At 57.5% G+C, this 24,936-nt stretch overlaps 11 protein-coding genes across 11 annotated transcripts; 6 read left to right on the forward strand and 5 right to left on the reverse strand.

Annotated features, from left to right (window-relative positions):
* Positions 1-225: 225 nt before the first annotated feature.
* Positions 226-3,230, forward strand: BAUCODRAFT_452383 (uncharacterized protein). The gene is made up of 4 exons (XM_007677631.1): positions 226-2,568; positions 2,626-2,828; positions 2,888-2,965; positions 3,021-3,230. The coding sequence occupies exons 1-4, from the start codon at positions 486-488 to the stop codon at positions 3,045-3,047; spliced, it is 2,391 nt and encodes a 796-aa protein (XP_007675821.1). The 5' UTR covers positions 226-485; the 3' UTR covers positions 3,048-3,230.
* Positions 3,231-3,779: 549 nt separating this feature from the next.
* On the forward strand, positions 3,780-7,473 carry BAUCODRAFT_33160 (uncharacterized protein). Its single transcript, XM_007677072.1, has one exon. The coding sequence runs from the start codon at positions 4,111-4,113 to the stop codon at positions 7,297-7,299; it is 3,189 nt and encodes a 1,062-aa protein (XP_007675262.1). The 5' UTR covers positions 3,780-4,110; the 3' UTR covers positions 7,300-7,473.
* A 1,290-nt stretch (positions 7,474-8,763) lies between these two features.
* BAUCODRAFT_33162 (uncharacterized protein) lies at positions 8,764-9,758 on the forward strand. Its single transcript, XM_007677073.1, has 2 exons — positions 8,764-8,890; positions 8,953-9,758. Coding segments are annotated over exons 1-2 (393 nt in total). The 5' UTR covers positions 8,764-8,888; the 3' UTR covers positions 9,344-9,758.
* A 7-nt stretch (positions 9,759-9,765) lies between these two features.
* BAUCODRAFT_147525 (uncharacterized protein) lies at positions 9,766-10,260 on the reverse strand (the record flags this gene model as incomplete). Its single annotated transcript, XM_007677632.1, has 1 exon — positions 9,766-10,260. One exon carries the CDS (start codon positions 10,258-10,260, stop codon positions 9,766-9,768), a length of 495 nt encoding a protein of 164 aa, XP_007675822.1.
* Positions 10,261-11,686: 1,426 nt separating this feature from the next.
* BAUCODRAFT_69130 (uncharacterized protein) lies at positions 11,687-12,454 on the reverse strand (the record flags this gene model as incomplete). The annotated part of the gene is made up of 1 exon (XM_007677300.1): positions 11,687-12,454. One exon carries the CDS (start codon positions 12,452-12,454, stop codon positions 11,687-11,689), a length of 768 nt encoding a protein of 255 aa, XP_007675490.1.
* A 667-nt stretch (positions 12,455-13,121) lies between these two features.
* Positions 13,122-14,375, forward strand: BAUCODRAFT_33166 (uncharacterized protein). Its single transcript, XM_007677074.1, has 3 exons — positions 13,122-13,629; positions 13,689-14,052; positions 14,108-14,375. The coding sequence occupies exons 1-3, from the start codon at positions 13,165-13,167 to the stop codon at positions 14,131-14,133; spliced, it is 855 nt and encodes a 284-aa protein (XP_007675264.1). The 5' UTR covers positions 13,122-13,164; the 3' UTR covers positions 14,134-14,375.
* A 404-nt stretch (positions 14,376-14,779) lies between these two features.
* BAUCODRAFT_130590 (uncharacterized protein) lies at positions 14,780-16,096 on the forward strand (the record flags this gene model as incomplete). The annotated part of the gene is made up of 1 exon (XM_007677633.1): positions 14,780-16,096. The coding sequence occupies one exon, from the start codon at positions 14,780-14,782 to the stop codon at positions 16,094-16,096; it is 1,317 nt and encodes a 438-aa protein (XP_007675823.1).
* A 758-nt stretch (positions 16,097-16,854) lies between these two features.
* BAUCODRAFT_452678 (uncharacterized protein) lies at positions 16,855-20,349 on the reverse strand. Its single transcript, XM_007677634.1, has 3 exons — positions 20,075-20,349; positions 19,720-19,993; positions 16,855-19,665 (listed from the first exon to the last, which is right to left on the reverse strand). The coding sequence occupies exons 1-3, from the start codon at positions 20,225-20,227 to the stop codon at positions 16,904-16,906; spliced, it is 3,189 nt and encodes a 1,062-aa protein (XP_007675824.1). The 5' UTR covers positions 20,228-20,349; the 3' UTR covers positions 16,855-16,903.
* A 251-nt stretch (positions 20,350-20,600) lies between these two features.
* BAUCODRAFT_452504 (uncharacterized protein) lies at positions 20,601-21,215 on the reverse strand. Its single transcript, XM_007677635.1, has one exon. It carries the CDS (start codon positions 21,143-21,145, stop codon positions 20,795-20,797), a length of 351 nt encoding a protein of 116 aa, XP_007675825.1. The 5' UTR covers positions 21,146-21,215; the 3' UTR covers positions 20,601-20,794.
* A 5-nt stretch (positions 21,216-21,220) lies between these two features.
* BAUCODRAFT_452877 (uncharacterized protein) lies at positions 21,221-21,586 on the reverse strand. Its single transcript, XM_007677636.1, has one exon. It carries the CDS (start codon positions 21,460-21,462, stop codon positions 21,250-21,252), a length of 213 nt encoding a protein of 70 aa, XP_007675826.1. The 5' UTR covers positions 21,463-21,586; the 3' UTR covers positions 21,221-21,249.
* A 96-nt stretch (positions 21,587-21,682) lies between these two features.
* BAUCODRAFT_53127 (uncharacterized protein) lies at positions 21,683-24,851 on the forward strand (the record flags this gene model as incomplete). Its single annotated transcript, XM_007677179.1, has 4 exons — positions 21,683-21,712; positions 21,774-23,144; positions 23,247-23,805; positions 23,854-24,851. Coding segments are annotated over 4 exons (2,958 nt in total), but the record flags the coding sequence as incomplete, so codon positions are not given.
* Between the last annotated feature and the right edge of the window lie 85 nt (positions 24,852-24,936).

The raw sequence follows: 24,936 nt of genomic DNA on the forward strand, positions 1-24,936 counted from the left end.
CAAGTGAGATCCTCCGAACACGTGACACGGATCATCACGGCTTAGCGCACGTCTAAGCCTCCACTGAGCCCGAGCTTAATGCAGGGAAGCCAAACACGAGCGGGGTCGAAGGGCGGGAGAAGGAACGTCGAAGAAGGCTAACGCTCAGCCTTGTCATTTGGCCGGGCAATGTTCACAGCATTACGCCCTTCAGTAGATCGCTGCGATAGTGATCGAGCAATCAGCGCCCGCCGTTGTTGTACTGGTTGCGTCCCGGGGCTAAGTCTATAGTCCTAATCCTCTAGCACAGCCTACTACTTTCATCCTCTACAGTATATCTTCACTTATAGGCTGGCGGCACGATCTACGTCTGCATATAAACACCTCTCCCACAAATGGTTGACTCTATCCATTAGGTCTACTCATACTACAGAACATCTCTTCCAATTTTCTCACACTATCACCCATGATCTCAATCTAGGACTCTGTGATCTCCTGCATGTACCATGCCGTTCCTTTCCAAAGTACTTTCGCGCTTGAACGAGGGCGAGAAAGAGAAAGAGGCCGAAGTCGAAGCCGAACGCAAAGCCAATGCGAACGGCAGCCTTGCTCCTCCGGCGTACGCTCCGCCAGCATACCAGGCAGAGGATGCGCTGGGACCGCCCGATATCACCGCCGGCTTCAGCAACCTCAACCTCTCGCAGACGAACAAGGACGCCTTTCCGACTGAAAGCGAAGCTATCGCGCATCTAAAGTTATTGGAATGCTTCTACCGGCTCCGACAGAAGATCGGCTCGACGGACGGCCTATTCGGTATCGACAACAGTGCCGTTACGACGCACATTGACCCAAAGAGCGACAAGGCTGGCGAGTTGATGGCGAAACTTGCCGAGAAACGATGGGCCATCTACCTCACCCGCGCAGTCGACCGCTATGAAGAGTGGCTTCAGGCGTTGCTGCCGAAAGCGCAGATGCCACAGATGTCGCAGCTGGCACGGGATGGCTCCAAGGGTCTACTCTGCGAGCCGACTGGGTTTCCGCTTCGCATACATCGCGAATATCTCCCACCTGTTGACGTTCTCATGGTTTGGCATGCACACATGCTCAATCCTCGAGCCTACCTCGAAGACTGCTTGCGCTATGGTCGCATGCAACTCTGGCATGCAGGCATGCAATGGCAGGCTGTGGCCGAGAGCATCGACTCCGGGACTTTTACCTACGGACCTGGTGACAGTGCCGTTGCCAGCTTCTACGCTAGCACCCAGCAGCCGTGGGACAATCTTGAAGGCCGTGAGAACAGAGAGATCACTTGCCCGGGTTGTTGCAGAAGCATCCTTGCGCCGTGGACGACCTCGCACTCTTCCGCACCCACAACGAAAGGCTCACTGAGCGAACAAAATCTCGAGTCCACGGTTGATGGAATGCTCGGCTCAGGCACCGGCTACTGCGACAAGGACTTCAAGGTCAGCTGTCCAGACTGCGCTTTGAGCATCACCCACGACCGGCTGCGGGCCGCTAAGTTCTGCAGCGACGTGGGAAAGCTCCTCACAGGAGATATACCAATGGGCGGTACGCTGTTGGGCGTCGATGGTGTTCCTGGTAAGCCCTCCGGCGTACCAGAGTCTACGGCCAGTCGAATGGCAGCCATTACGAACGTGGGCTTTACTACTTGGCCCAACGAATTCCTCAAGTGCGGCCTTGGTGTGAGAATTTTGGAAGCAAATCCGAAGGCGGGCACTGTCAAGAATGAAGCACGCCAGCCTGCTCGCACGTATGAGTGCATACAAGACATTAGGACTGCTTTCGATGAAGCGATCGAAGATAAGGCGTACATGCGTACTGCGCGTGACAGTGCCAGCCATCGAATGATTCGATGGGAGAAGGTCGGAATCCGGAGGATGATGAGCCGGTACTGGGACAACAGCTCACCCTTCGCCCTGGATCTGGTTGGCGCTGTCGTGAGACAAGGCGAGTTCGTTACCAAGATGCACAATATTGACTGGCTGCACTCTCCCGCCTTGCAGAGCACGATGAGACGCCTGCTGAAGAAGTACGAGCGCTTCGTCCAAATCATGGCGAACGGTGGGCATATGGCGGTACCGACGCTGGATGTTGATCTGGCCTGGCACACGCACCAACTGAGCCCGTATGGCTACATGAAGTTCACACTTGCGGAGACGAAACAGTTCATCGATCATGACGATAAAGTAGCCGAGACAGCGCTCAACGACGGATTCGCGTGGACGAGCAAGACCTACCAGAAGATGTTCGGGGAGCCATATTCGGAATGTACTTGCTGGTATTGCGAGGCCGTGCGTGAATCGGTTACAAGCGTCGGCAGCCGCCTGTTTCAAGGCAAACAATATCGAATCCGTGACCAACTGCACGAAACGTCGTCTAAAGCGGCCAAGAGTGCACATATTTCTACACACAACGCAGTAAGACCGCAAGACGACACCGGAAAGTACGATCTTGCCGCGAAGAAGCAGGCAGATAAGCTCGATGAAGCGTACAGGAGGGCGTGTGCGCGCGCGGTGAAAGAAGGAAGAGAGCCGCCGAGGAAAGATGAATACTATTGGTCCGAAGCTTGTAAGTTGCACCGTTATGGTGTTGCCGATATGTTTGTTTGTTGACGTGGTGTGATAGGGGGCTATCCAGTCTACATTCCGATCTACTCCCCATACGTTGGCGCCATGCCGTACGTTGGTGGTTACTACCCAGTCAATCCGGGCTGTATGGCCGTCGCTCCAGGCGCCGCAGGGAACTGCTGCACGGGTACTTGCTCAGCGGGTGTGGCGGCTGGAGGCTGTGGCGGAATGGGTGGTGGTGGATGTGCTGGTGGCGCAGCGGTAAGTTGCAAATCTGCCACTCTACAAAGAGATGCATCGGTTGCTGACACGCTCGACAGGGTGGCTGCGGTGGCGGCGGTGGAGGCGGCGGATGTGGCGGAGGCGGTGGTGGAGGCGGTGGTGGAGGCGGATGTGGTGTAAGTCTTAGCTCACTACTTCTCCAGCGCGTCAAAGATGCTAATCGTTTCTTAGGGCGGCGGCGGCGGCGGAGGCTGTTAAGCTTCGGAAATACCAGACGCCACTGTGCTTCTGGCTGTCATGACGAGATGTAACACGACAAGTCTGTTAGGGTGCTTGTATCAGGTATCTTATCAATAATGATTTTGGTGTTCTGATTGTACTCTGGATTGGCGTAAGCACGCGTTCCAATGAAGCCACTACCCATAATGCAGTCTCTCCGGTCCTTGGCAGGTCCCAGGGATCGTTTGTCCTTGGCAGGTAGGAGAACAGGAGCCTACCATTGCACTTATGGAAAGATTGGCCGAGATGGAGTGACCGTTACCTGGCTGTGCGCAAGGGGCACGATAGTGAACCACACTCGTATCCGAGTGCGGCCAGATCTTTCTGTAGCTGATCTGGTGCCGTCAAGGAGACAAGCCTGTCAGAGGACAACTACTGTTGAGATGGATACACGAGAGAGGTCGCGTAGAATATATTGAAACGGCTGCGTTACCCAGCGACAGCACCAAAGCCGTTGCGAAGCCCGCATGGCAGCCCAAGACATGTCTTTGTTCCTTGACATCTATGCCATAACGCTGCCAAAGAGCGTGGTGTTGTAGATATGGCCCCTCAATCTCAACTGCACGTGCAGAGAGCTCGGACGTGAGATACGGTACGCGGTCCGAGACAGCCCCGCCGCCCGATTGCTTCTGGGGCAACAATCGATTGTTGACTCTCCAAGCGCAGCGTAGCGCAGGCGGAACAAGCTTGCAAACTCCTAAACTGGAGATGGTTGGCGCGAGTCGACCCTCTGCACGAGCCTTGATTTTGTGTTGCGCAACCCGGCTCAAGCTGGCTGGAAACCTTGTCGCGTGGCTGGCCTGCACCCGCCGCTTTGATTGTTGATCCGGACGGTTAAGGGTTGCATGATGGTCGCCATTGACCACCTTGATCACAATCTTCGCAAAGCTATCCACTCGCTGCACCACCTTCGTTATCTGGCTACAACCCGCCTTTACGAGTATCGTAGTATAGGAGTCCAGACTGTAGTTTCACGGAAACCGACGAAAAAGAGCTATACACCCGAACCATGGAGTAATCACGGCGAAACTTGACCTTAAGGATGGCATACCATACAGCAAAAAGCGCAGGACAGATAGTTGGTCTGCTAGCAACACTAAGCGCAACAGCCGCACAGACTTTGCCATACACGCCCACCCGGATACTGGTCGCTCCGAATAGCTCATATGCCTACGTCTTCGACGGCGAGTCCGGGCAACCAGCATTCACCAGACTTGACATCAAGGGCACTATAGCCAGATCGAATAACGGCAATGACACACTCTCCCAAACGCTACCCTTCGGGTCGCCCTATACGCCAATTCTCGATACAGCCAGTGGAAACATATCGGTCATTGCGGGCAACTGCTCACGAAGCGGCAGCACCGTTCAGGTCTGGCGTTGGATTAACGACGACAGGATTAGTGGCAGCCATGGTGTCTGGATAGATCATAGCGCCTCCGCGCAGGGTCTGAAGGCATCGGGATATCTGGCCAGCGGCGTTGCTTTCTCAGAGAATGCCGGCGGCGACGGAAGCAATGTTAGCTTGTACACTTTCGGGGGCATGTGCCCATACTCCAACATTACGGACACCACTTGGACATGCGACGCACAGTACTCCAACAGTATGCTTGCCTTGTCCGCGAACGACTCAGACGCGCAGTCTGGCGGATACGACATGAGTGCAGTCGCAAGCAAAGGCTCGCCAATCGCCGAAGCGGGCTTCTCCATGACACCACTCTCGCCGACGTACTCGGCGCCGGTGACTGGACTGGCGCAGAAACAGCAGCAGAGTTTCGTGCTTATCGGCGGCCACACTCACGCTGCATTCATCAATATGTCGCAGGTTGCGGTGTTCTCGCTACCGCAAGCTAGCTGGGCGTTCGCACCGGTGTCGCAAGGTCAGACTGATGTGGAGCCAAGATCTGGCCATTCAGCTGTCCTGAGCGAAGACGGCAGCAGCGTTGTAGTGATTGGCGGCTGGGTTGGCGATATCAGCACGCCCGCCACACCGCAGCTTGCTGTTCTCGGTCTAGGCTCCGCCTATGGTGGTGCTGGACAGATGAGCTGGAAGGTACCCCAGCAGTCGGGACCAGGTCTTGCGTCAGGGACTGGCATCTATGGTCACGGTGCAGCAATGTTGCCTGGAAACATCATAATGGTTGCTGGAGGGTACAGCATCTCTGCGTCGTCCTCCAAGCGCATCAAGCGAGCTACACATAGTGCGAACAGTCAGCTTTACTTCTACAACATCAGCTCGAGCACTTGGCTGCAATCTTACGAGCCACCTACCAACTTCACCGCGGAGGCCGGCCACGCTATTGGTCCATTGAGCAGAAAGTCCCAACAGGCTGGCCTCGGCATCGGTCTAGGTATAGGCGCGGCCATCCTAATCGCTCTACTCGTCTTCTATTTCTGGTCCCTTCGACGGTTGAAGCGAACCCGCGAAACGCAAGGCCGAGCACTACTCTCGCGATCGTCAGACGGCTTCGGTGAGCAACCTATAGGGCTTGCCCACACACACAACGGCGGTATCGACGGACGGGGAGGTGATACAGCAGGCGTAGGACGTTTCTGGAATGTCTGGGATCCGGCTACGGGTACTTATCCGACACGAGCGCCGCAGATGCAGCAAACGGCTGGCGCGGCTGGCTCGACTGGATTGTTTGTCGATCTTCCTTCTCCGACACGTGGCTTGCGGAAGGGCGTGGCAGGGCGTAATTACCAATACCTCGCCGCGCCCAAGTATGATGATAACAGACTCAGCCACGGCAGTGGCCGCATTCACCCTATCGCAGAGCACGAGGAGGAGGATGAGCATGCCTTGAGTGCGATATACACTCCGAGAGACGGACTGACAGACGCTGAGAGGAAGCTGATGGAAGTCGAACGGGTGTTAAGCCTGCCAGATCCGTTCGCTGACGCCGAACCTAACCCACTGGGCTCGCATCCAGTGACACCGGAGATCGACTATAGCGGTACCGTCAGAAGGGTGCCCACGGGCGCAAGTCGCATGACGGCGTACAAAAGGCGGCTTTCGGACACCCAACCTCTAGACGTTCCGAACTGGACGGTCGAACCCACTACCGCACAGCCTTTGCTAGAGCTCGACACCGGACGCATCTCGCCTCAGCATAGCGATGACCGTACCGCTTCTACGCTCAGCGACCGCTCGCACATGACAGCTAGCTCTGTCACTCGGACAATGTCCACTCGCACAGGTGCAATCATGGCCGCTGTAGCCCGTGCAGCATCTAACAGCAGTCCGGAACATTCTTCCTCGGGCGAGGATTGTCCCAACACCATGTCCACAGAAGGCGGCCGAAAGTCGCCTTTCTATTTCCAGGCTGGAGGTAAAGCCTTGACCGCATCAGCCGGCGCGGGTGCTCCGCCTCACAGCGCTGGCACTGATACGGGTTCCTTCGTGACTGCCAAGACAAATTTCGCCCAGCTGCAAAGCGAAGGTGAAGCATTGCTTGGTGGCCGGCCTTCCATCGACCAGGATGACCCTTATCAGCGTGCTCTCGCCGCCCACAGCTCCACCCGCGAAAAGAAACCCTTCAAAATGTATGACGACTACGGTGCCGCTCCACCAATCCCGCCCCGCCGCAGGCAAGGTTGGATGGGTAGTCTGCGTCGTGCCCTCAATGTTGTCACACTCAGCGAACGCAGCTTCAGCCTTACAGGCAACGGCGAGCATTACGCAGATGACGCGCGAGCTTCGTCCTCATCGCCGTCGAAAGACCGCAATGGTAGGTACGAAGTGATAGGCGCTGGCCCACCACGCCGTGCCGTCTCGGATGGAAGCATGCTACTCCGCCAGAAGCGTGGCCAGAAGGACTGGGAGGACGGGAACCCCTGGCCACGCTATCGCGACGATCCGGATCCGGGCGACTGGGGTGAACCTGGACTCTCTGCGCAAGCAGAGGAAGAGGAGTGGGACGTCGAAGGCGCGGCCAGTAGGCGAGTGGTTCAGTTCATGTTTACGGTGCCGAAGGCGAACCTCAGAGTCGTCAATGCGGATATGGATCGCGCGAGCCTGCGGAGTGCGAGTGATGGTGCCTTGAGCCGGACGAATAGTGTCAAGTATGTGCGTCGCGAGGCTTCGAGCCGGACGCTGAGAGCAAGGTCGGAGGGAGATCGGTTATTGATGCCGTTGGCGCCAGCGCAGGAGGAGTGTGAAGTTGTTGCGGGTGGCGATGGCGATGAGGATATATTGATCGGCTTTGATGGGAAGTCGAAGGCTTCTTAGGGTGTGCGGCAATGCGAGCGGTGAGCTATTGCGAAGACGTGGTACTACGGGCGAAGGGCGTTGATGTATGAGCGAGGTAATTCTGTGCATACGATGTAGATATGATGACTGTTAGCTCTCTCCATGTAGATCTTTACTGCTACTTCCCTACGGAATACATTCCAACTCCAAGCGCACACAGTTTCGACAATTTACTGCGACTGCGCAAACCTACCTCCGATCATATGCAAAAGCTCGTCGCTGTTCGTTCGTCAATGTAAGCAGGAATGAAGGCGAGGTCGCTCACTGTTGCCGCATCTGGCCGGGAAGGCAGCGAGGCGTAGGGCTATCGGCTGAAGGCGGACATGCAGCGGCTCCGACCGTTTCCAATCGGATCGACCGCCGTCGGCATGCATTTGACTTCTGTCAAACCTCATGCTCTTTGGTATTGGATGTTTGTACAACAGCGGGTGCGCATATCGGCAGTATAGGTGGCACTGATGTCGCGCAAAGATGTCTGGCGATAAGAACTTCATTACTCGCGGTCAACAAGATCTGTAAAGAGTGCGGCAACGGCATGGCTCGACGCCTGTGCTTATGATAAGACCAGGAGGACCATGTGGGTCCCGAACAAGGACGATTTCTCCTGGCTCGCCGCAACGTCGGAAGAGATGCGGCGAACGTGAGAGCGACTGTTTTCCAGTAGCTTCGGGGTGAGCAAACGGAAGTGACTATTCTCGTGTTCCGCATTCCCGTCGCTCATCTTCGAATACGGAGCCTTTGCCTCTCTCTTTCTTCCTCTATTCTTACTGCACGTCCACTCTCCATACCATTGCGTTAAACCTGCTGGCCTGCGGTTGTGACTCGGCAACGACATGGCTACCGCGAGCAGAACACTCACACGCGCTCTGCGTTCCGCACCCACAACCTCCGCCTTCAGAGCCGCCACTCCACGCCGCCTGGCTGTACCACAGCAAGGGCCAAAGATCCATCCTCGCCGTGGCTACACCACACAGACACCTAAAGCAGCAAACAACGCCCTTTATGCTGGCGCAGCTGCTGCGTTGCTCGCCGGAGCCGGCCTCCTCACCTTCACCTCACCCTTCCACGCAGTCAAGGCGGACGCGCAGAACGCCAGCGACGCAACACCGAAGCTCGCAGGGAACTTCGCACCAACCAAAGAGGACTACCAGAAAGTCTACGAAGCTATCGCGCAACGGCTAATCCATGAAGATGACTACGACGATGGCTCCTACGGCCCAGTTATTCTCCGCCTTGGGTGGCATGCCAGCGGCACATACGACAAGGAGACCAACACCGGCGGAAGCAACGGCGCAACCATGCGCTTTGCGCCGGAGAACGACCATGGTGCAAACGCTGGCTTGAAAGCGGCTCGGGATTTCCTCGAGCCCGTGAAGGAGCAGTTCCCGTGGATCACGTACTCCGACCTCTGGACCCTCTCCGCCGTCTGCGCGGTGCAGGAGATGGGTGGGCCGGACATCCCATGGCGACCAGGCCGCTCAGACCGCGATGTCAGCTTCTGCACGCCTGACGGGCGGCTGCCGGATGGCTCGAAGGGACAGGATCACCTGCGTGGCATCTTTTACAGAATGTAAGCATTAGCGACACCTATCGCAATCACTACGAACATGAAATGCTGATACATACTTACAGGGGCTTCGACGACCGCGAAATCGTCGCTCTCTCCGGCGCCCACGCCCTCGGCCGCTGCCACACCGACCGCTCCGGCTTCGACGGGCCCTGGACCTTCTCCCCCATCACGGTCACCAACGATTACTACAAACTGCTCCTCGACGAATCGTGGGATTGGCGGAAGTGGAACGGACCGAGGCAGTATCAGGACAAGACGAAGACGCTCATGATGTTGCCGACGGATATGGCGTTGATAAAGGACGAGAGTTTCCGGTCGCATGTGGAGAGGTACGCGAAGGATCAGGATGTCTTCTTTAATGAGTTCGGGAGTGTGTTATGTAAGCTGTTTGAGCTTGGTGTGCCGTTTGAGAGTGGAGAGGGGGACAGGATGGTGTTGAGGAGGACGGACTGAGGTCCTAAAGTAATGGGAGATTTTGAGATTTGTTTGTGTTCTGTGTTAACATAGCATCGGCGCTTGGCATGGCGCAATGGCGCAGGGTTGCCCGGTTTCGCGGATTTGCGAGCAGCAGATTGAGCGGCCTGATGTGCTGACGCTTGGCCGAGTCGTGGATGAAGGCTCGATACTGCGCTCAACAAGCCGCTTCAGTACCGCTACACCCCTACTGCAGTATCTTTCTGTGCTTTTCAACGTGAATCCGGGTCTTACTGGCGCCACCACGTTGACGTCGCACTCGTAGGATATATCCTCTCGAGCGCATCGCACAGCTCACCCATCGTGGCCCCGGAAGGAAGGATATGACACCCCTTCGTCTGTGACCCGTTGGAGGATTCGTGCCACAGAAGAGACACCAGAATAGCAACGTCTTCTGCACCTTAGAGCAATATCGACCGCCACGACCCGGTCCGTGATGATTCGTCGTAGAGCTTGACCGGTTTAGGTCGGGTGCTGTGCTTGTCGTTCAGGGTGAAATTAAGAAATATCCTAATGAAAGGGTTCTTTTTCAAAATGGCGTTGTTCTCTTCGGCTTTGTTGTAGTACTGTAGCGGAGGCTCGACAGATTCGAGATGCCATGGGAACCTCTCCGTATTCGACCAAACGGGGTGCTTTTTGTGGAAGAGCGGATTCAGATACTCGCAGCAGTTCGGCTTTCTGCAGGCTGACTCGGGCGTGCATCCTGCATCTGGTGGTGGAACGTTGACCTTTCGCTGAAGGACGGGACACTGTCGGAAGGTGTGATGCCACGCTGAGTTTACACGTTGGACCACGAGGATGTCCGCTGGCGCAAGTTGCAGCATGATCAACTCAAGCAGCTCGTTGGTGCTGAAGACTGCAATGCCTGCTTCCCGTACGACTGTGCTGCTTGCCATTGTCCTAGACTGTTGTTAGCCTCGCGTCACAGGAGCGTAGGCTATTCAGTTCCTTACAGGTTAATGGCAGTGTGATTGGAGAACGCTTCACTGACCAGTGGTCACAGCAATGAAACTGAGTTGTGGAAGCCTAAAGCTGTAGGGCATGTTAAGATTATATCGAGATGTCACGTGAACGATAAAGTGACTTCTGACAATGAGTGAAAGTCGGAGCTTGTGAAAGTGAAGTGAGCGACGCCACTGAAATTGAGTCGCATGTAGTAGCCAAGCTCAATGTTCTCGCTGGCTGACGTCGTTCTCGGCACGTGCATATGATATAAGCCATACTGCTGTAGAGGCTAGGGGTCTAGGTCAAGATCCCACAATTCGTCCTTTGATGTGTTCGATCTTCAGTTCCGGAATGATCTGTGATAGCCACACCTCAACGCATCAAATATATCACCCATGGTGGACCGCAGCTTCAGCTTCTTGCACGTGACGGAGATTCCTTCGGGGCTTGTAAGCAACACTCACAGCTGGCCCGTCTCCGACTGCGAGACGTGAATTTTGCGCCATGATCCTGAGCCGGTTGATTGATCGAAGCGTGCAAGGTCAAGTTCGGCCTTGTCGGTCTTGACTCTGCCGGCACGGATATTTCATGTAACAGGACTGGGAAGCCGTTCCAACGGAAACTCAGCATGAAGTCCTGGTCATCCAGGCTGACGCTTTCCTTGGTAGCTTTCCGCCGAAAGGGGCGAGCCAACGCTGATTCCAGGTGCCATGGATACTGCCTTGACCACGACCAGACTGGTTGCTTGCCTCTAAAAAGCTCGTGTAAGGTTCGCTCACGAGTGGTCTCGTTGTCTGCCGGGGTCCGTGCCAGAAGGCATAACGCCGTCTTTGCGCTTCATCGCCGCTGATCTCTCAAAGGCAGCTTGCCAGGTCCTATTGATCCGCTGCAGGACCAGAATGTCTTGCCGGCGGCAACTCAAGCATAATCATCTCGAGGAGCTCGTTAGTATCGAAGACGGCATTGGCGGCGGCCCTCATTGCGCCGGTTCTCTTCTTGTCCCTGGTACGGAGTCAGTATGTCAACCTACTGAAGGGTGGGCGTTAACACTTACACGCCAATCTTTTAGCCTACCAGTCCCAGTCTCCTTCTTTCGAGCCATCGTTCTCGGTATTCAACTACTGTCGAGTACTCGCTGTATGCGAGCATGTCAGATGTCTGATCCTCTGCTGGTCCTGCACCAAAACAGTGTATGACGAGGTTCGAGAGGCGAGGGATGCAAGACTTATATGCGCATCGTGCAGGAGAACCACGTGCTGGTCAGCAAATGCACCTTCTGTAAGAGGCAGTGAGTGCACCCAAGTGCGACGGTGATGCCGGACACTCGTCGCGCCCAGCTCACTTCCTGGCGCACGTGGGGCTTGCGAAGAACCTCACTCAAATGCCGTCTGGAAGCTGCTGCACTCCTCTACCCTCCCCTCCATTGCCCTCCCTCAGACCACCAGGGCCGTCCTCCGGCGCCCTGGGCCCAACCATCCAGTCCTCCATCGCCAACCAACTACTCCACGCCTTCTCCGCCGCCATCAACTCCTCCATCTTCGCCTGATCCAACGGCTTCATGAACGGACAGCTCTCATCACCCCCTCCGCCACTCCCCACATCATACTGCTTCTTACAACTCCGCCACCCACCACCCTTCGCCGCGAAAAGATAGTTCCGCCTCTCGCAGTCAAGGTGGGGTAAGATGCCACGGACATAGTCGTCCCCGAAAAGACCGTGCAGGATGGGCGGTTTGTCAAAGGCTGTGACTACTAGGCGGCGAATGTAGGGCACAAGGGAGACGAAGGTTGGAGGTGGGCCCGGGTTTGCGTGGCCGTTGCGAGAACGATTCGGGCTGTTGATTGAGCTGCTGGAGGCGCGGGGTGGGGGGAAGGCGTTGAAATTGTATGTTGAGGCGTTGGTGTTGGTGTTGCTGTGGGAGGATGAAGGTGGAGGAGTGGTGGAGGCGACGGGGTTCTGGAGCCATTGGAAGGGCAGGCGGATGTTGATGAGGGCGCACAAGGCTTGTGTGGCGGCTTCGTGTTGGGCATGGTCGAGGAAGTAGCGTTGGCAGGATTGGTAGGCCGGGTGCCAGTCGAGGATGTCGAAGTTGGGGTCGTTGGTTAGTGGTGGTGCCGCCTGCTCGGGCTCCTGGTGGTTGTCCATGAACAGACGTGGTGGCGGTAGAGTGCCGCTGCTAGTGTAGGAAGGGTATGCGTTGAGGTTGTTGTATGACGGAGCAGTATCCCATGGTGTGCTTCCCATCCTGGCCAATGCTGTCCTAATAGACTTTGAGGCTAGGGCTAAGATAGCAGGTGACAGTTGGTCCTGGTCTTGACTTGATTGAGGATGGTTATGCGGCGGGAAAGGCTTGCTGTCGTATTGTATACCGAGGTTTACAAGGAAACAAGTCGAACGTCTTACCTATACGGCCTGGAACAGCAGTGATATCATAACGAGCCTACATTCTACTTGCAAATTGGATGGATCGTCCATGCCGCAGTCTTGGGTTGTGTGGCGACCATTGCACGATACGCCATTGCTTGGGTGATGGTGCAGAATCTTGGTACGGTTGCTCTTCGATCGAGGGGTCCTTGTCAGATTGCCACCCTGCGTTCTCGCATTGCGGGCATCGGACTAACCACCACACCAGATGAATCGCCACCTGAGCTATAGCAACCTTTACCTTACGGTAAGCGGACAACAATTGTAACCGCCGCGGAAGTGGTGAGTACCATCGACATATAAACTCACGAACGCAGTAAGTACGTCATGCTGGAAATTCAGATTCATAACATTATTTCCTTCTCCCCATCCCGTAGGTTCATCACAGAAGTCACCCCCTCTCGATTGTAATACACCTCATGCTTAGAAGAATGGCGAACTCAAGCCCCTCCCTAACCACCCCCATTCGTCTCAACAATGGCCTCACGATGCCTCAAATCCACCTTGGAGTCTACCTCATGTCCGGCGCCGAGGCTTCCCATGCCGTACACCATGCCCTCGATGCAGGATACCGTGCCGTCGACTCCGCCCAGATGTATCGCAACGAAAAGCAAGTCGGCAACGCCATTCTGGATTGGCTCAAGTCACATCCGGACGTGAAGCGGGAAGATATACACTACACGACTAAACTGGCGAGCAACAGCGACTACGCGCGAGCGAGACAAAGCATAAGCAAGAGTGTACGGGAATGTGGGTTGGGATATGTGGATTTGTTTCTGCTGCATAGTCCTTATGGCGGTAAGCAGGCACGACTGGAGAGTTGGCGGGCGCTGGAGGATGCGGTGAAGGATGGGGAGGTGAGGATAGCGGGCGTTTCCAACTTTGGCGAGAAGCATGTAAGTCGCCCACCATATCGTCACCGATCTGCGTATGAGGGTGCTTACGATTCTGGCAGTTGGAGGAATTGCTAGCCAGCAAACCGCGCATCACGCCCGCCGTAAACCAGATTGAAGTCCACCCTTTCAACACCCGTTCAAACCTCACCTCGTACTGCCAAAGCCACGACATCGTAGTAGAAGCATACGCGCCTCTGGCAAGAGCGTTGCGTATGAAGCACCCGACCATTCTAGAACTTTCAAAGAAATATGGTTGTACAGCCGGACAACTTATGGTGCGGTGGAGCTGTCAACATGGGTATGTGCCGTTACCGAAGAGTGTAAGGAAGGAGAGGATTGTGGAAAACGGGCAGATTGGCGGGTTCGAGATTGATGGGAGGGATATGAAGAAGATGGATGGCTTGGATGAGTATCTCGTGACTGGTGCGTGGACGGAGTTGAACGTTTTGTGGTACCACGTTGCTGACATTGCTCGTAGACTGGGATCCCGTCGATGCAGACTAGCCATTACCCATATCCGAAACTCGAAAAGTCGTGCCGTCTCGGCGGACGTTGCCGCCGTCACTGCCTCACATGGACATGCATCAATTGCATCACATCCCTGGAAGAACTGCCAGATTAGGATTTGCAAGACTACTCTGAGCTTGCCGCTGCCAGATGGATTGTGTTTACGACACTGCAGAAATTGTGCCGTCTGGGCACGGTACTTCACAGAGGCCCCTTCGCATAAAGCTTGAATACGGCAAGGCTTGATATGGTGTGGTATGTCATAAAGTGCAATGATGCAGTCGAGGTCGTCTTGGCAAGGATTGAGTAGACATAGTCACGTGATCGTGCAGTCGAAACCATGCGCTATGCCAAAACGGGGTGTTTGCGCTGGGTACTTCCCGACCTAGACCTCAAGCACTACAAAACTCGTTGCATTCCAGGATTTGCTACACACGTACACACCGGTCACACCTTGACGCTGGCGTAGGTTGACGATGCAAGCGACAAAACTGTGGAAGGCATCGCCAATGCACGACGAGACAGTATCGTAGGTTTGAGGGCTGAGTGCGGCTCTAGTCTTTCGTACAGCCTTCCTCTTCATCACCTCCCTCCTCTTCAGTGCATCTCTTCCCACGCCAATCCATACGTAGCGTCATCCACAATGTTAGGAAAAGGCCACCATCTCCTATCAGAAGCGCCTTATGATTTCGCGTTCGCCGCCCGATCCACTCTCCGATCTCTACGCAGCTCTCAACTCAAATACGCAGCCTTCCTCGTCGGCCAAGCCACGACAGGCACCAAAAACGACCTGACAGACCGCCTATACACCCACCTCCTCCAAGACTACCGTCTCCCTAGCGACCGCGCGCCACCGGGAACCTTCAAAGCCCAGCGGATCATCAGCGTAGACATGGGGATCCGGAACCTGGCCTATTGCGTCCTGGACCAGCCTCAGCGACACCTCAAGCACAACAGTATGCCGACAGTAACGGAATGGAAACGGCTAGACCTACTCTCTACCTCCCCCACCCCTGCCGGCCCGAAAACGGAACCCACCATCTCAAAGCCTCCGACGAACAGCAAAGCCCCAGCAGCCAAGCGCGCAAAGACACCTCTCCCAGAAGACGCCTTCACCCCCTCCTCCCTCTCCCGCCTAGCCCTCACCACCTCCCTGACCCTCCTCTCCCACCACCCTACCACCATCCTGATCGAACGCCAGCGTTTCCGCTCCGCCTCCGGCGCCGCCATCCAGGAATGGACCGTCCGCGTCAACATGCTCGAGGCGATGCTGTGGGCGTGTCTCCGCACGCTCCAGACAGAACTTCCTCCTTCTTCCTCCTCCTCAAACTCTTCTACCACCACCGACAGCATACCTGCCCCCCCGCGTCGCGAAATCCTGTCGGTAAGCCCCGCGCGCGTGGCGAGTTTCTGGCCGTCATCGCACAACCGCGTGAGTCTGAAACCGACGCCCTCCATTTTCGAGCCCGGCCGGAGGACGAGCGAGGAGAAAGCGGGTACGGAGGTTGTCAGGGCGGGGAGGCAGAAAGTCTCCAAAACCGACAAGATTGCCGTGGTGAGGCGCTGGCTCTCGCTCTCCTCCGCAACGGATTCTAATCCTGATCCCGAGTCTGGCTCCACTGCCGCAACGCCCTCGTCAGCAGAGGAAGGGGATGACGTGTCACTCTCCTTCTCCGGGCAAGCGGCGCAGATCGCACGGCTCTTCCAGACTGACGCAGACGGCCCACGGCGGGGAAGGCGGAGGAGGAGAGATGTAGATGAGGGTGAGGATGAGCGTAATGGCGAGGCTGGCGGGGAGGTCGTGGATGGAAATGGCAATGGCAATGGCAATGACAGGGGTAAGTTGGATGATCTCGCCGACTGCCTCCTGCAAGCCGCGACGTGGGTGCGGTGGGAGGAGAACAGGCAGGAGATGGCGGAACGGCTCGTGTCGTCTGTCGGAGTTGCCGGGGCGTGGTGACGCCGATGAAGAAGGGAGGAACGAAGGATTAGACATGTACCGAACGGGGGATGTTTTTTATCACGAACATTGCGTCTTTGTTCTACTTTCACCTTCGTGCTCGAACTACTACCTACCTACCTACCTACTCCGCCTCGCTCATAAGCTGGATACTCGTCGCGATCCATCACGCCTCCACATCCACATCCACATCCACATCCACATCCACCTCCACCCATCCTCCGCTCTCAAAACCCAATCAACCACGGCCCTTCATTTCTGAGCGCCCTCCCACCGTACCGCTCCCTCGTCCGCCCTCCATATCACGAAGCCGACTTTCTAACTGACCTTCAAAGCATTCCCTCCACCTCCGTCCGTGCCGCGCGAGATGCGACCATAAGCACGCCTGAGAGCGGGTAGATATACGCGCATTATATCCGACATTGATGCACACAAACCTTGCACGCAGATCTTGTTTCTTGCTGCCGCTCCTGCGGCCCAACCCCGGTCACTCAGATTGCCTGTATCAACGGTCGATCAATGCGGTTCCATTCCATTCCATCGTCGGGCCTTTCTGTTCCGTTCGGTCGCCACGAGACCGACTGCTCGCTCATGTCGCAGCAGCATTTCGTTGCCGTGCGCAGACTCATTCGACCCGCTCGCCGCCATGCATCCTCATTCCCGCAATGCATATGACCGGCTTGAACCCAACACAACTGGGCTCGGTTTAGTTCGGGCTCAGCTGAGCGCAATGGCTGGCTACCAGTGATCCAAGATGAATATCCCCCTTCGGCCTGTCGCCGCTCAAAGAAACCTTATGAGATCCTCTCACCCACCCTTCGCCCCTTCCTCCCCACCAGCCCCACCAGGCCCCATCCCCGGACTCCTCTGCGGCGCAAGTCCAGGCATAGGCATCGCCATCCCCATAGGACCACTGTTAGGAAGGGCATGCTGCTGCCTCGGCGTGAACCCCGGCCCACCACCGCCCTGCATCCCACTCCCGCTGTTACTCATCTGCCTCTGCCACTGATGCATCGGATGCGGTCCGGGCCCGAAACCCGCTGGTCCGGCGCCGTACATGGCCCCCTGCTGTTGTCCCTGCTGCTGCTGCTGAGGATTGAAACCTTGGTGGGAGCCCTGATGCTGCATCATCCCCGCCCCGACCCCCTGGCCCGGACGAGGAGAAGCTGCATGCGCATACGGCGAAGCGTGGGCAGGCATGGGACTATTCGGATACCCTCCAAATCCACCACCCTGCGAACTCAAATTCGGCACCATCATCTGCACACCCATGCCCATATTCATCATCGGCGGACCACCGGCGGCACCGGGGAACTGCTGCTGTTGCTGTTGCGGTCCGCCATTATTGCCTCTAAAATGCTGCATCTGCTGCTGTTGTCCCTGCGGACCGCCCGGTGGCGGTAATCCTCCACTCATCGTCCGCGCGCCCATACTAGGACTCATACCGTACGGCGGCGCGGCAAACTGCGGTGGCACTCCCATATTCATGCCCATATTCACACCCATCCCCATCCCCATGTTCATGTTTATATGCATAGGATGATGACCATGCGGCGGACCAACATTCGGACCAGGCGGGGGAGGGCCAAACGCGGCCATCTGCGCCGGCCCGAACCTCGGCGAACTCTGCACACTCCCATTTGGCGGCCCAAACTGCTGGTGCATGCGTGGGTCCACAAACCCACCTCCACCACCACCAGGCGAAGAATGCTGCCCATGACCGTAGTACTGCGGTCGCGGGCCGTGAGCATGCTGTGGTGGACCCTGCATATGCGCTGGTAATTGGTGTGCGTGATGATGAGGCGGCATCGGTCCGTGTCCATTAGGGACGGGCGTGTGCATGGGACTTGTGCCCTGGCTGTGCGGATGCGGGGCAAGGTTTTTGACGGGGAAGGAGTCTTTGTACGAGCGGTTTTCGTCTCCCGGCCAGGTGGGGGGCGTGCGGTAGGAGAAAGGAATGCCGCCGTTTTTGGCGAGGATTTGGTTGGTGTTGGTTTCGGTGTCTTTGTTTTCGGCTAGCATGCGGGCGACGGGGTTGAAGGCGTCGTCGATGCCTTTCTGTTGGTCTTCTGGGATGGGTTTGCTGTCTTTGGCGAAAAAGCTGGCTGTGGCGGGTTCTTGGGGTGCTGTGGACTCTGCGGTGCTTGGCTTTCGTTGCGGTGAAGGGGTAGTGCCTGCGGGCGTGAAGTTTGCGGCAGTCGGCCGGAACTCTGCGGCCTTGATGTTGAATCTGCTACTGCTTGTAGCTGAGACTGGACTCAAGGGCACCTTCTCGGCTGCCAGACCGCTTGGGATGTGTATATCTTGCAACGGCGGCTGCTGCTGGCGCAAGAATGCTTGATTGCTGGGCTGTCTTTGGTTCGTCGGCATGGCACGAGCCGGTGATTGGCCGGGTATGGGACCTGGCATGGGCACCATCGGTCCGTTGTGCATCTGCTGAGATTGACGAGTGCGTGAGTGATTGTATGGTATGCGCTTTTCCGACGCAGGGCCTGGAGGTGCGGCTGCCTGCGGCATAGTCACTGTGGACGGAGCGGGTGGGGTGGCGGCGATGACATCTTTCTTCTTCTTCTCCTCGCGCTCGACTTCGGCTTTCTTCGCCTCCTCTTCAGCCTTCTTCTGGATCTCAACCTGCTTCTCGCGGTCCTTCGCGAGTATCGGCACAAGATCATCAGGCACGCGACTCTTGAGCTTGAAGTTCTCGGCGAACTTCTTCAGATCGTTAAGCTTCACATTCTTCTCGTGGCGATTGTTGGCACGCTTCTGCTCGACAACCTGCCTGAACTTCAACTTCTCGCTGTTGGCAAAGTCTTTGAAGGCATCGGCTGTCTGTCGGAAAGCGTCATGTGTGCCCTTTTCTGCTGGCACACCCTGCGCCGCCGCGGCTGCTCTAGGTCTTGAGGCGTCCCTAGATGTGGGAGGTGCGTCTTTCGAGGCGCTCTCGACTGTTGGAAGTTGAGTTGGCGGCGCTGCCAGTTGAGTCTGCGGTGCCGGCTTAGCCGAGTCGGCGGGTGTACTTGTCTGCGCAGGCGGTGCAGACGGAGGCGGTACCGGTTTCGCCGTTGAGATGATCGCAGGATCGAAGGGCGCACCGGGTACCGTCGGTATCCCAGTGATCGGCCGTTGCGAAGGCGGCACATATGCTCCAGCAGCTCGTTTCGGTAACGACCCACCCGGCTCTCTCCGCACGCCAGAGTATTTATCCTCCTCGTCCAGACCGTCGCCTTTCTCAGCGTCTCGCTTTCTCTCTTCCGCCACGTGCGGATTGGCTGCGGCCGAGCCTTCAATCTCGCGAGCTATCCGTTCCGCCGCTGCAGCACGCTGCTGGTATTGTGGGTTGCTACGGTCTATCGCTGTGGTGTACATGTTCTCGTCGTAGGTGGACGACACACCGTACATGCGCTCGTTGGTTGCGAACTGGTCCCAACCAGAATCTCCAGAGTCCTCGAGTGACATGTCAATGTTCAGATCACCGGTGGGTTCCCAGCGTTGGAGTTCGCGATGGTGCGGTATTGAAGGTTCACGGCCGGAGATCTCCGTATCTGTGCGGAAGGAGGATGATATCGAGCCTGCCATAAGATCAGCTTTACCGTCATCGCTTAGCGGTAGTGTTGTGCAAGTACCATTAGGCTGCTGTTGTGCGCTCGCGGTGACCACATCTTTGACATCGAGTGACACGGTGTCCTGGATGTCAAATGTCATGACGCGGTCTTCACCCTCACCGACCGTTTCATCGTGCGTTTCCACGTTGCCGTTGACTTGGTGGCCGCTAGGTGGAGCAACACGTCGTGTCATCTTCAGTGCGTATTTGCTTGTAGACACCGAGTCAAACGAGCCGCCAGCGAAAATGCCGGCAAATTGCTCGCCATTCTTCAGAGTGATGGTTGCGTCCATGCCCTGCAAGACTCAGTTAGTGATTTGAGCCGTGCTACAAGCCCTCGCTCTGCCGAATGACATGCTGATTCCTTGTGGACGTACCTGAGAATGTGCGAGGACGAACAGTAACCGGTCATGTGCATGCTTGTCGGCATGTGACTCCATCTTGCTTTTGATTTGCGGCTGTGCAGACTGTTGTCCTTGTGTGGGAGCAGGTACGGGTGGTAGTGGCTTCTCTGCAGAGCCATTGGGCATGGCGGAGCTTGCCCGCTGGGTGATGGGGTTGACTCCCTGCCACGCTTTCGGCTGCGATTGTGCTTGAGGCTTCCTACAAGATCATCCCTATTAGCACCTAATCCATACAACAGCAGTGGCAGTGCATGAAAGTGCGATAGATTGTGAGGTCAATGCCTGAGGCTTGCTTGTGAGGCAGCACATATGGCTGGCATTGAAGCGGAATGTGCGGAGAGAGCAGAGCATGTGATGTGTAAAAGGATGCCTCACCTATCCGCCCCCACGCCGGGTGAAGTGCCCTGCTTCCTACCATTCCCATCCACCGTCCGTCCCGGAGCTCCAGTGTTTCTTGACGTCGGCTGTTGCTGCTTCGCTGGGCCGGGAGACTTGACGCCGTCCGCGCCATTGACCGTGGCTGTCGACATGACTGAAGCCGGGTCGAACGCCCGATAAAAGAGGTGGGAGGCGGGGTGGATGAAGCGACAGTGAGGTGGGAGTGAGGCGTAAGGGCAAGCGGCCGCAGCAGGCGAGCACCCGGGCCTCACGACCACAATCGACGCCGCGAAGCTCGTCCGACGAGCCTGAGGCTTAAGCCAGCCCTCGCGAGCAGCCGACCTCGTGTCGTGACGAGGGTACCAGCTGGCTGGGTGTGAGTGGGCGGGGAGTGTGATGGCGGAGAAGGGAGGGGGTTGAGGGGGAGGTGGGTGGAGGTGTGGTGGTCGGGAAGGGTGGCTCACTCACTCGTCGTGTGGACGAGGTGGAAAGTGCGAGCTTGCATGCAACCTCATCCGCCAGCGCCAATTGGGGAACGTCGGACGCACGGTCCAGCTGTGAAAGCGGGAACCCTGCAGCGTGCGTCGATCGGCGCGTCGGTCCCCCAGAAAACCGCTGTATAATGCGGCGAGTCAGAGGCGAGTGTGACGGCTTTGAGACATGCATCTGTCAGACTTGGAAGGGAGGCGTTGGAGACGGTAACTGTAGTTGGAATCCACAAGCATCTATATGACACCGTGACCGCTGCACACGAGGTGCTCGATGGAACGTCAAGCCACAGCTCGGCAACACGGCCACTGCCGCGCCGAGGTGAGATGCTTGGCGATGTCCCGTGCCGATCTGTTGGTCTCGTGGGTGTGTGTGTGTCTGTGTGTGAGAGGGCGTGATTGATTGAAAGGAGGCCAGAAGAGGGACTCGGGGCTTTTGCGACTCGTCACATTGTGCGCTTCCCAATCATCTTCCACTCCATGACACTCGTTCATCAATAATTATTAGGGTAATGCCTCCATGCATAACCAACACGGCCCGGTAATCCTTCCGCCGCATATGGATCCAACAACCGCACGTGCTTGAGCGGGACAGTGAAGAAGAAGAAGAAGACAAAGACACCACTCCCTCCGCTTGATGCAGCTTCAGTCACTGTGTTGAGGAGGAAGGCAAGGGGTCATCATGGCCACCGAAGACCCCCAGCGCAGCGGCGTCCGCTCCTCCAGCGGCCGCGCACGCCAGAATGTACGATCTCATCCTCTCCCTCCTCCGCGAGGTAGACCGCGTGATTGATTGCCTCTCCCAGCCGCAACAGCAGCTCTCCACCATCGAAAAGTCCGTCACCCACCTCCTCGTCGCCACCAAGCAACTCCTCGAAACGCTGACCCACTGGTCCCGCGGCGCCGCTACGGAGAACGATGTCAGCGATGTCTATGTCCGGCTAGGGTATGAGTTCAACATAGCGTGTCGCGCTTTCAACGCCATCGGCGTGGACACGGCCGACTTGGGTCCCGTGCCGGATCTGCTGAGGGGCATCTTGGAGGATACCCTGAGTCAGGAGGCCAGTCAGGCGAGTTTGGACCGCTTCCTGCCGCGCATCAGGGACATCATCATCAACCTCTTGCATGGACTGAAGAAGAAGCAGCAGCGGCTGAGGCAGAAGAGTTCCGCATCGCAACAACCTTCAGGTGGCAGTGATGGCGCAGCAAAGCCTCCCAGACAAGCGAGCGTCAACAGCAATGCCTCGGCGGAGGGCAATCTCACGCAGCAGCTGGAAGACCTCCCGAGCCGACACGGCAGTGGCAGCCGATCGTTTGCGCAGCGACAAAATAGCGGAGATCTCGCCACACAGCAGCAACCAGATCTCCCACCCCGAACAACGAGCACCACAGCCGGCGGAGGCAGATCCTCCCCTCGCCGACCAAACTTCAGCCCGCAAAACAGCACCTACGCTCACGACCGCGACACCTCCTCCTCCTCCTCCCTCAGCAGCACAACCATGCCAAACATGCCCATCATCACCCCCTACCCCGAAACCGACACCATCCCCACCAACACCAACATGAATTACGCCACCTACACCTCCTCACCCCGCCCCGAACCCAACTCCGAATCAGAAGAAGCTCCTCCCCGTCCCCCGCCCAAACAAAACGACGCCCTAACCGCGCTCCAACGCGGCGGCGAGCTCGAACGGAGAGCTTCTCGTCGCTTCTCCGCCTATCAGATCCAGAAACATCTGGGCACGAGTATCAATGGTATAAGCGCCATCCCGCCCGCGCAGCACTCGCCTGCTCCGAACCGGGGAAGGGAGGCGAAGGAGGGGATGAGTGCCGTTAGATCCAGAGGCACGGTGAGTGGGATGCACAACCGGGCCCGCTCACGGCAGGACAAAGCCAGTACACCTGGGTATAACGAGCCGAGTCCGCATCGCGCGCAGCATGAGGTTCGGAAAATCTCGGAGGAACCCAACAGTGTGGTCGTGGGGCCGGATGAGGCGTTGCTGCCGAGCAAGAGTCCTGCGGAGGAAAAGGGGACGGATAGTCCGACTGTCAAGACGCCGGAGGATAAGCTGGGCTATCCGTTTCCCAGCCACGAGCACGAAGTCGAGAGTGTCGGCGCGACACTCAACGGACCTATCGATGAGCCGTTTGCGCCTGATGGCGTGTTCACGGGGGAAGTGACACCGCAGCCGGAACGACAACCGCAAGCACCATCACAATCGCATGTTCACGAGATCGATACGGCCAAACCGGCCTCCGACGAGCCAAGCGTGCGTGAGAACAACATCCGCGCGCCTCCGTCCACCCGCTATGCAACCCCGCCTCAATCCCAATACGGCGACGGGAGGGCTGTCGTCGGCGTCGATACGTCCCCGCAGCCGAACATCCCCCTCACCCTCTTCCTGCAGTACCGCACGCGGATCAAGAAATACACCCTCCCCAACGGCAGCCTCGACCTCACCATCCCCCGCCTGCAACTCGCCTTCATCGAGGCCTTTGCCTGGCAATCCTCCGGCCAGGGCGAGCTGCCGGAAATCTACATCCAAGACCCCGTCAGTGGGGTACGGTATGAACTCGAGGATCTGGGCGAGGTGCGGGAGAGGAGTGTGCTGGTGTTGAATGTGGAGGTGCTGGAGGAGGTGAAGCGGGTGTTTGAGCAAGGGCTGGGGGAGGTCAGGAGGGTGGTTGAGAGGGTCGGGGAGAGGGTTGAGGAGCAAGGGGGGGTGTTGAGGGGGTTGGGGGAGAGGCAGAGGGAGATGGGGAGGGAGGTTGCGGTCGCGGCTGCGGCTGCGGCTGCGGTGGCATCTCCTGCCACTTCGACGTCGACTTCGACTGCGGGTCTCAAGCAGGGTGGCGGGGTTGGTGGGGCGGTGGGAATGGGGAAAGGCAGTCCGGCGCAATTGGAGGAAGTCCGCTCCATGAGACGGGATCTGGCGATCATGCGACAGACGTACACCTCCTTCGTCTCCGACATGAATACCAGCATCGCCACGATCCGAAGCAAAGCGTCCACCACGCTCCAACCCACCCCTCCGACGTCCAGTTCAACTCCAGCCGAATCCAGCACCGACCGCGCCTACCTCTCCACCCACAAAACCCACCTCCACACCACCTCCGAATCCATCGTCAACCGCGTCGACGACCTGCAAGACACCATCGAAGACCTGCGCAAGGACGTCGTCACCCGCGGCGTCCGCCCGCTCCCGCGCCAACTCGAGTCCGTGTCGAAGGAAATCTCCCTCGTCACGAGCGAGCTGAAGAAACTGCAGGAGTTCCTGCGGAGGGAGAAGCCGGTGTGGACGAAGATCTGGGAGCGCGAGTTGCAGGTCATCTGCGAGGAGAGGGATTTGTTGACGATGCAGGAGGAGTTGGCGCGGGATCTGGAGGATGATTTGGATAAAGGGGTCGGCATTTTTGAGCTGGTCGAGCGGGCGTCGCGGCAGCAGAATTTGCAGGGACAAGCGCAGGGACAGGGACAGCAAGCGCCTACCACGAATGGTGTGCCCCCCGCTTCCTCCGGCTCGAGGTCGGCTTCACGCACCTTGCCGACCACGCCGGGCGGCGGCGGCACGACGGGCGCGGCGGATCCGGGACAAGCGCGCGAGGGCGTGCTGGGGGAAGTCCGTGCGCTGCAGCCGAACCACGAGAGTCGGCTTGAGGCGATTGAGCGGGCGGAGCGGGCGAGGCGGAGGGAGTTGGAGAGTCGCAAGCAGGGGGAGCGGGAGTTTGCGCGGGAGTTGGGGGTTTTTGTTGAGGAGGGGCGGTTGAAGAAGAGTGGGGGCGTGGAGGAGGTGGAGAGGGTGCGGAGGGGGAGGGAGGAGAGGGCGCGGAGGGAGATGTTTGAGCGGGAGGTTGCTAAGGAGAGGGAGAGGGAGGGGAGGGAGACGGAGAGGGGGGATGAGGAGAATAAGGAGGGTGGTAATGGGGCGGTTGGAGTTGGTGCGGGTGGGGAGGAGCAGACGAGTTTGT

This window comes from Baudoinia panamericana (genome assembly GCF_000338955.1).
Source record: "Baudoinia panamericana UAMH 10762 unplaced genomic scaffold BAUCOscaffold_5, whole genome shotgun sequence".
In the NCBI taxonomy this organism is placed as follows: Eukaryota; Fungi; Ascomycota; class Dothideomycetes; order Mycosphaerellales; family Teratosphaeriaceae; genus Baudoinia; species Baudoinia panamericana.

Coding starts and splice junctions, on each gene's coding strand:
- BAUCODRAFT_452383 (XM_007677631.1), top strand. CDS start 486: ATGCCGTTCCTTTCCAAAGTACTTTCGCGCTTGAACGAGGGCGAGAAA. Junction 2,569..2,625: donor ATACTATTGGTCCGAAGCTT/GTAAGTTGCACC, acceptor GTGGTGTGATAG/GGGGCTATCCAGTCTACATT. Junction 2,829..2,887: donor GATGTGCTGGTGGCGCAGCG/GTAAGTTGCAAA, acceptor CACGCTCGACAG/GGTGGCTGCGGTGGCGGCGG.
- BAUCODRAFT_33160 (XM_007677072.1), top strand. CDS start 4,111: ATGGCATACCATACAGCAAAAAGCGCAGGACAGATAGTTGGTCTGCTA.
- BAUCODRAFT_33166 (XM_007677074.1), top strand. CDS start 13,165: ATGGCGAACTCAAGCCCCTCCCTAACCACCCCCATTCGTCTCAACAAT. Junction 13,630..13,688: donor CCAACTTTGGCGAGAAGCAT/GTAAGTCGCCCA, acceptor CGATTCTGGCAG/TTGGAGGAATTGCTAGCCAG. Junction 14,053..14,107: donor GGATGAGTATCTCGTGACTG/GTGCGTGGACGG, acceptor CATTGCTCGTAG/ACTGGGATCCCGTCGATGCA.
- BAUCODRAFT_452678 (XM_007677634.1), bottom strand. CDS start 20,227: ATGCCCAATGGCTCTGCAGAGAAGCCACTACCACCCGTACCTGCTCCC. Junction 19,994..20,074: donor TCGTCCTCGCACATTCTCAG/GTACGTCCACAA, acceptor TGAGTCTTGCAG/GGCATGGACGCAACCATCAC. Junction 19,666..19,719: donor CGCACAACAGCAGCCTAATG/GTACTTGCACAA, acceptor ATCTTATGGCAG/GCTCGATATCATCCTCCTTC.
- BAUCODRAFT_452504 (XM_007677635.1), bottom strand. CDS start 21,145: ATGCATGTCTCAAAGCCGTCACACTCGCCTCTGACTCGCCGCATTATA.
- BAUCODRAFT_452877 (XM_007677636.1), bottom strand. CDS start 21,462: ATGAACGAGTGTCATGGAGTGGAAGATGATTGGGAAGCGCACAATGTG.